At 50.5% G+C, this 9,203-nt stretch overlaps 1 protein-coding gene across 1 annotated transcript; it reads right to left on the bottom strand.

The window, feature by feature from the left end:
• Positions 1 to 2,583, bottom strand: FTJAE_11727 (zinc finger protein; the record flags this gene model as incomplete). Its single annotated transcript, XM_037344700.1, has 2 exons — positions 1 to 1,386; positions 2,067 to 2,583. Coding segments are annotated over 2 exons (1,903 nt in total), but the record flags the coding sequence as incomplete, so codon positions are not given.
• Between the last annotated feature and the right edge of the window lie 6,620 nt (positions 2,584 to 9,203).

Below are 9,203 nucleotides of genomic sequence, written 5' to 3'. Positions count from 1 at the left end.
TGGTGGTGGTGGTGGTGGTGTTGGTAGTGAGCATTTGCTGCATCTCCTTGAGCTGCTCAGCGGTAGGGTCATCGGAGATCCAAGGACCCTTCTCTTCATCAGTGGCGCCGTGGAAGCCAGCGGCTCGCTTAAGAGTTTGAACGTCGAGGTCGGTGACATAAGACTTGCCATCAGATAGCTTGATACGGACCTCATGATCGGTGGAGAGCATCATGTCATCCTTGGCAAGACGACGAGGACCATCAAAGACGGCCATAACACGCTTCTTCATGGTCATCTGGCCCTTATCAAAGCCCCAAGACGATGGGTAGTCGCGGCGGTTCTTGCGGCTGCGAGTCTTGGTTCCCAGGGGAACACCACCACGGGAGTGAGTGACACCGCGAGATTTCTGGACACCATTGGCTGGGTTGCCCTTCTTTCTCGTGGCAGGGGAGGAGTTGCTTCGGGGAGAGCTATCATCATCGTCGTCACCACTGTCGGCATCTTCATCGCCGTGGTTTGCCATGGCCGTGTCCGTGGTAGTGGGTAGGTTGTTCTTCTCTAGAGTCTGGTGAACATCCTTATCGTTCTCAACCTCAGCAAGGCGCTTGGCGTTGATGGCCTCGGCAGGGTCCTCTTGCTGAACAATGCGCAACACACAGTCGTCAAGATGCTCGTAGAAGTCCTGGGCATTGGAGAAGGTCTGTGAGCAAGTGCTACACTTGCCAGTAGCATCAGAAGCATAGCCAGTCAGCTTCTTGTTCGAGTTGGCACCTGCAGAAGACTTCTTTCGGCTGTTGGGTGGAGTCTGCTCGACACCATGAACTGCAGTCAAGTGGCGCTTGAAGACGTCGGCACGGTTGAAGGACTTCTCCGCAGCCGAGCCGGAGCCTGGGCAGAAGCCGCAGACCATTGTGCCCTTGTAGTGTGTGAGGGTGTGACGGTTCTTGTCATACTTGCGAGCAAAGCCCTTTGTGTGGTACTCGCAGGTCTGAATGGGGCACTTCTCAGGCCGCTCAGTCTGGTGAGTGAGCATGTGAGCCTTGAGGTCCTTGAAGGTCTTGCCGCAGTCGGGATAGGTGCATCTCTGCTTCTCCTTGGACTCGTCGCTGCTATACTCGCCTGGTGTAGGTGGAACGAACTGGGTGACGCTTGGGGCACGGATATGGTTATGGTTCTGAGTTTGACTGTGATTATCCATTGGTGCACCGTAAGGGCTGCTGGGAAAAGTGGATTGAAAGTTTGTGGTTTGGAGAAAAGGTGAAGAGCTATTGGTCCTCATCATGTGAGGTTGAGGCGAAGAGGAAGAGGCAGAAGGAGAAGTGGGATATGTGTGATTGGGATTGGCATTGGTTTGCTGGAAGTGATTGTCATAGGGAGGGATACCCATGGGAGGGCGAGTAAGCTCTGGATGAATCAGAGATGGGTCTGTCATGATAGAGAAACCTGGTTAGCGATCTACTACAGAGACAGAACAGGCAGTTGAGTGCTGGCTGCTCAGGAACGGAACGGAGAGTGGTGGAGTTGGGGATGGACGCGGATGATAGAGATTGCAACGTCAAGTCAGCTGAGCTAGGCCCAAGATGGGTTTCCAGCTGGCCACTGCCGATGAAAAGCAAGCAAGATCGCCAATCGTTTGACAGCGGAGAGGTGACATCAAGCGCCGATTGGGTTAACGTCGTGTGTAATGTCTCAGTTGACAACGGAAGAGCCCACGGGCTAAATCGTTGTTTAAAAGAGACAGACAGACAGACATGAACGTGTGATGGGAAGTGGGACGTGGTTGCAAGGGATAAACTCTAAGAGGAAGCAGAGAGGAGGACAAGATGATGATCGGCCATCTTCAACTCGGCTCAAGCTGAACTCAATGAGCCAAGAGAGCCGACGACCTGGTAGAGACAGGCGCAATCCGACACATCGTTTTGTCATATTCAAAGCAACGAACCGAGCAGGGGTTCAGAGGCACTAAGCATCTGGTGGTGGGGAAGAGGCCTCAGACTGGGTCTATCTCTCTGCCAATGCCCTTGCGAGGCAGGGGGAAAGGGATCGCCGAACTCGAAGCGAGTAAGAAATAGCTCTGAACTTACCAACAAAAGCCTTTGCTGCCGGGAAATCAAAGCTGAGCTCTTCCATTCCGGAGCTAGGAAACGACGCAAAATCGGATCCGATGTAGTCACTGCCCACAATTGCAGGCTGGAGCCCGAGGCCTTGGGGAGCCCACTCGGGCATTGCACCCATTTGGCCATGGTTTGATTGGGGAGATCCAATTGCCGAAGACGTTGTTGACGCTGCCGAGGCTGTGGAAAGGCTTGATGAAGGGAGTCTCATGTCCGAAGATTCATCTGTGTACATGCTGGGTGATGCGCGGCTGTTGAGCATGTAGTTGGGGGCCTCGGCGTATAATGAGGGCTCGACAAATCCCATGGATGAAGCAAATACATCTTGATTGCCGCTCTGCTGTTGGAAGCCAAAGGCATCGGCAGGGATGCTCACGTCCATGGGTCCCGAAGTGAAGATGACGTTGGAGTCCGTATATCGGGCAAAGTCCTCGGCGTCGGAGTGGTGAGGGAACATGGCGAATGATGGTTCTGTCAAGGCTGTCATGATGTCTGTGGGAGAAGGGCGGAAGACAGGGTTTTGAATGTCGGTAAGGTGAAGATGGGAGTTTTGGTGGTCAAGGTGAGGGCGGGCTTGAAGTAGTTATAACTCAAGCTCGGTTTGCAATCACCTTTATCTATAATCGCAACCCACAATGTCAGGTTCAGAGCTCCAAGTCAAGGGCGAAGAGTGGCAGAAGCGGGGACTTTTCTCAATGTCGAGACAAAGAATGAGTGGACGTAGCCCGGAGAAGCTTACCTGCACTTCGCATTCCAGAAAACGGAGTGAGGCTTGAGGTGAGTCGAAGTCTCGAGGGTCTGAGATGTTTCTGGTGGATGTGGGTTTAGACACGGCAAGCAATCTTCTTCTGGTCGATTTCCTGGAACTCGTGTGCTGTTGATGAACTTTTCTGTGTTTCGAGAAGAAGGAGTGTTGCCAGGGTCTAATCAAGAATGCCCAGTTCACCAAAATGTGTTTGAGAAGAGTTGTCTCAAAGTGTTCGTGGTGAAGATGAAGCTGGAGATGAGGGTAATGTTAGTGCTCGGTGGATGGTGGTAGGGGCACTGTAGGTCGAAGTATTCAAAGACCAGTTGATATACTGTCTTGTCGTCTTGGAAAGGAGAGACAATGGTCTTTGAAAGAAACACTGTCGTGATAGATTGACCCTTTAAGGTTGTCGTTGTCGAGTAGCAAGCTCTTGCAAGACCCAGCGAGAGGGTTGGGGGCTGCCAACGTAGATATAGTCAAGGCACCACTGCACCTGCATTTGGGCCCCGTCCGCGATGGATCGGCTCTCTCCAGTTGACAGACAAGTTGAGAGGAGGCTGCTGGGGTAGAGAGTGTCCCAGAGGTGGAAGCCATGTACGATACATCGGCCGGTACATTGGTAGGGCCTAGCTCTCTCTAACCTCAAGCCTCTACGAAGTAGGGCCCAGCAATTGAAGCCAGTCCAGGGGAGGGAACCAGGGGGGGAGGGTGAGCCCACCACCCCATCTCCAGCCAGCCAGCTCCAGCCCAAGCCCAGTCGACCAGGCCCAAAAAAGACGAGGAGGGTGTGTGTGTACATGACGGACAGCACAGCACAGCACATCACATCAAGCAAGCAAGCACAGCAGTGGGGAGGTCTAAAACAAAAGGTGAGAAGGAAAAAGCAAGTCCAACTCCATAAAATGGCAGAGACAGAAACAGAGACAGAGGCACGCCAGCGGCCCAGCGCCATGCAGCGCCAAATAGCGCCAGCCTGCCTCAGAGTGTAAGGACCAGGGACACAAGAGAGACGGCACATTTGATTCATTCATTCATTCATTGAGTTACTCAACTGAAATGTGCCTGCAGTAGAGTACGGTCGATATATGTATGAATGTACTGTACAATACAGTCCTGGACTGTGTAGACAATTCCAGGCTCTGATATTCAAAGACATGTTGCATCCATGTCTTGGGGGCCCTGGATTTCGGGAGGATCATTATCATTGAGGGGAGCAAAGACAATGATTGAGGCGAGCGACACGCCTCCCGCCATTTCTCACTGCGAGATACGGGGAAGAATCTCTCCTCGAAGAAAATGGTCCGCCATGTATCACCGCCCTCAATAGTCACCTAGAGTTGCGGCTTTGTCTGTTCTTGAGGTCCAAAAGGCGGAGGTTACAGAGCAGAGTAACGTTTTGGTACGGAAACAAGGGGTGAACCAAAGACCCGACCGAGGCGTGTGCGTGAGAAACAAATTGATCTACGAAGACGTCAATAAAAGGAACTTACGTCGCGTGTAGCAGTACAAAGAAGAAGGCCTCCTAGATGGACAGGGTTGATATTTGGCAGTGTGACGGGGCGATTCCAAGAGTTGACAGAGGAATCTCTCAGGCAGGGGGGCTCTGCTTCAAGTCCTGGTACTTGAAGGATGTAGCCCCCGGTACGTACTACCAACCCACACCTCACATCTCCAGTCTCAAGGACACTCCGGCGACCGCAGTTGATGGGTCCATGGTCGCCTTTCCCATCTTCAGGGGTCTCCCAAGGCTGTCCCACGTCACAACCCTCTGTACCTACCTACCTACCTAGACTGTGAGGTAAGTAAGGTAGGTAGGTATCTAGCCAGTGCCGTACCGTACCGCTTCCCCTCGGAATATCAAGTAATCCATAGCATGTTGATACATACGGGCTGGATGTCACCAGGTTGCTATTCGTGGTCAGCCAATTGCGACGGCAGTTTGATAGGTAGGTAGCTAAATGAAGCTATTGAACGAGAGTTGCGGAAGTCTAAACTCAATGCCAGATGCAGATGCAGATGCAGCATAGCAGGCAAGGCAAGGCAGAGTTTACCTATGAACTTAGACCCCGTGCGGCAACCATCGTCAATCTTCCCGTCCATGGTTCGCGCGGATCTGCCTCAAGCCTACCAAACCTACAGTCAGTATGTAGTTAGGTGCCCAGCCAGCACCATTTGCCGCAACTTTACTGTACGTACTGCGTAGAGCCCCCTCCTCGTCTTCATCATATCCTAATCATCATCCCCTCCATCCCTCCCTTCATCACATCGCGCCCAATGATGTCCTCCTGATCCTCGATGAGTCTGATCTGACATGGATGAGCCCGTAGGTGAAGGTAAGGTTCCAGGATGTTGGGTAAAATTATTTGCAGTCTTCTCACTTGCAATTATGTGTCTCTCTTCGCAGAGTATCCCAAAGTTGGTGGGTGATATTGCTTCGAGGGAGTTAGTGCTTGCTTTTTACTTAATTGCTAGGTACTGTATCAATACCACAGCATATCGGCAATTGACCAAACAAGAAGGCGATTGGTTATATTGTCGGTAAAGTAATAAAGTATAGTAAGCTCTAAGCTCCAAGCTCTTTGAAACTAGGCATTAGTAGACTTCACGGCACATCACATCACATGCGCAGCATTCCTCCGTTGCCTCAATGAACTTACACACGCAGTATTCTAAGCATCTTCAGGGTAAGTCCAGCAACACTACCCGCCCGCGTCTGCAAATATCTGGGGCCGCGAGACATTGAAACCGTCTGCTAGAACGTGGTGGTTCGAAAAAGAGGCTTTGCCCGAACGGCGCTGGTGCAAAGAAATGGCAGATATTTTTATCGATAAACCAATGCACAACCAACCCAGATGTAACCCAACGATGCATCAAATAGTGCTGCCCTGCCCTGCCCTGCCCTATGAACAGAGGGCTGTGCCTCTCACAGAATTGTGCTGTGAATCAAGCAATCACTCAGTTTCTGGGACCAATCATTCTCCTCGGTTGCTTGATGTCTCAATCGGCCCCGAGGCCTGGGGGCGCAGTCCGGCCTCGCCCGTCTTCCCAAATCTGGGACCCTTGAACGTAGTACTGTACTGTACTGTAGGTATCCCCCTGTCTGCTGTCTCTCCCTCACCCTCACCCTCACCTAAAACGTTTCCCGACGTGATCGCTGCGCCCTTGTCTATGGCCCCATCGACTCGCACGTTGCGTTGCATCTTCCGGGGAAGGCGTACCAGCATCATTCAGTCAGTCAGTCAGGGCCAGGTTGGTCAAAGCATTGGATTCAAGCATATCTTGCTTGGCTAATCCCAAACTGGTCACTCGTGTCTTCAAGTCTTTGCCGACCCGGAAGATCACTGCTGTCAAGAGTTACTCATTCGAGCATGCCTGTCAATGTCCCTGCGCTTACAGATCTCCATTAGTTATGACAGAATGTTACAACCTAGCCAGTCTGAGGCAATATCGTCTCCATTTAACCATCGTACATACATACGTAGCATAGACCATAGACTAAGATGAACTTCAGAAGCCTCGCGGAACAAAACAAACGCCTAGCACCACGTTGACAATGGATATCATCTCCACATGGCGTCGGCTCAACATGGCGCGCAATGAGACAGGCATCGGAATGTTTACATGCAACTCAACTGGACACGATCAAAAGCATAGGAAATTATGGCGGAATCTAATTCACTAGCAGACAAACTTCTAATTCGATCAATTGTTCTAGGTGGAGTCGAGGAGAGTGAGGTATCCACGAGGGAAATGATCAAAGAAAATACCCAAGATCAAGTTAATTAGACCTGCATCTCCAGGAACGCCATGTAATGTCTGGTCCGGCTTACGATACGTACTACATCAATGCAAAGCGGTTGCCAGTCAGACAACTTGGCGTTCCACTACTCGTACATGTCTTTATTGATCAGGATAGGTACGAAAAAGGTGTTGCGATGATGGCTATGTCTTGGGTGCCAGATGCATCCAATATGATGTGTACCTTCAGCAAGCCTACAGGTCTTGAGGCAGGCATCCATCATTCATTCGTAGGGCTTAGCAAACCTTGTCTCAAATAACCTTAGCAATAAATAGCAGGAATCGTATGTTGGAACTATAGACTTCTCAGTCTCCCAGGCGGACATTCTTGCAAGCCAAACTCTGATCCAGAGGAAAATGTACAAGTAGTCCCTGGTGGCGCCGGGGCTTGAACCGGTCAAGGTCTGAGTCCTCCCTTTCATCCGAACGCCATGTCCGGGCGACGTAAAACGGTAGAAGACGCCTCTAGAAGGGATATCATTTCAAGCTTTGTTTCCTCAGAGGTCCTGTACAGTACCGCATGTTGTGCAGAGTTCCTGCGTTTGTTGGTGGCGGCAGTGATGGGTTCAAGTTGGTTCTCGGAGACGCAACTGGCTTAGCGTTGCGGAGTTGTGTAGAGGGCTGCTAAGCCATCATCGACGGATATGCACTTGTTATTGGATGCTGTGTATCAGCAACCCCTTGACAAGCGACAAGCTCTTGTCAAGTTGTTTGTGGATGGTGGGGGTTTAAAAAAAGAAGCGGGATGGGCTGTGCAACGCATCCGCTACTGGACATTTTGACGCGATATAAAGCATTTCAACCACGATTCTGGGGTGTGCTGTATACTACGTAGAAAGCCAAAGAACTATCGTAATGAATTCTAGTAACTGCATATGATGCCATCGAGTCTGAAAGCGAACTTGCACCTGTGAAACCTTTTCGGGTCTAGGCTAGGCATTCTTCTCAAGGCAGCAAAACCATTGCAGCTAGAGCTTTCATTACTGGGTAAACTGCTTACCAGGGATGCAGTTGCATGGCACATCGATTGATCGAGTTCCGGTGAAGATCCTTATGACTGGCCCAATGCTCGTCAACGTCATACCCTACCTAGCATTGGATCCTGGTGAAAACGAGATACACGAGACACCGGGTACGGCATATGGATGAGCACTTGACCTTCTCAAGTAGGCAACTCTTTCTCCGCGATCCATCTTTGGTCTGCAAGGCAGCTCTGATCCGGATTCCAGGAGGTCTCTTTCGCGGTGCTGCCTAAATACAGACCCTCGCAATGCATTAACTACCAAGTAAGTAAGGCATGTCCTATCATCTCAGGCCTGCTACATAGCATCAATGAAAGATAATACATAGTTGACATGAAATTTGATTGATTACTCTCCGGAGTAACACGCACACGTTGTCATCCATCCTTTCCGTACAACTCTGACACTAGCTCATCATCAACCCTTGCTTCGGGCTGTTCCAGCATACTGGAACGCTTACATATGTGTATGTACCAATGTATATGCATAACAGAGGTGATATTGGCGCGACAAATAAGCAAGAATACTCAGTACGTTCACCGCTAGATCTCTGAGGTAACAAAAGCAAAGAAAGACATAATTGGGCATCACTGACTGGACTGATCATCAACAATACTACCATACAGTAGCATTTTCTGAACATCTTGTTGATAGGTACGTACCGGAGAAGGGGAAGATGTCGATAAACATGAGCAGGGGTTCAGAAGTGGACCACGAAAAAGAAACATGGGATCCGATGCAGCGGGTCCTCTCTCTTATCGCATCCAATCCCACCATGTATCATTTTTTGCTTTGTCTGTCTTGACGAGTTTCGATGAGATTGACTGCTTGAGATCTCCTAATCATCAATCAATTCCCACTGTCCGGTTCAGTGGCTGACTGGGTATTCATCCCTGGGTCAGCGTCAGCCTGCATCGGTCATGGCCGAATTAACTCGATGGTTTTATGTATGTACCTACTCCAGCAATCTGGCACTCCAAGCATCTTCATCCTCATCCTCACCCTCACCCCCAACAGCATGCAGATGCAGGCGAGGGGTTCCCGAATGAGACCCTACTGGGGGGAGCCTTCACCACCACGTACAGCGAACCAATAGGGCCAGCTACCCACTGGACGTTTACGGTATCGGTTATGCACAGCGCGGTTTATGTATGTATGTACATATGTGCACGAACCTTGTACAGCCCGGCACCGTACATTAAAATGGGTGCAATTGTATCCGTATGTATGTATGCACACAGCCATCTCGACGTGGCACTGGGGTATTGAGTACTCAGCCCTATCGAGTCTCTGCCCTTACATGATGTTGCTGGCTGTAGCTTCTTTTGTCTTGATGACCGAAGCCAAGTCGTCATTCTCGACTTGCCATCAATAGACCGCCTTCAACATGCATCGCATTGCTGACAGTGGTGATATACGAAAGTAACCATCCATCGCATTGCATCGCAGGCTGCATGAGTTGCACAGGAGTACATAAGACGACGACAGTATCAAACGCTACAACGACAACCTCCCTGTGGCTACTCGACAGTTGGTCCC

Source organism: Fusarium tjaetaba (genome assembly GCF_013396195.1).
Source record: "Fusarium tjaetaba strain NRRL 66243 chromosome Unknown NRRL66243_c0000299, whole genome shotgun sequence".
Taxonomy (NCBI): domain Eukaryota; kingdom Fungi; phylum Ascomycota; class Sordariomycetes; order Hypocreales; family Nectriaceae; genus Fusarium; species Fusarium tjaetaba.
This window is presented reverse-complemented; position numbering and strand designations above follow the sequence as displayed.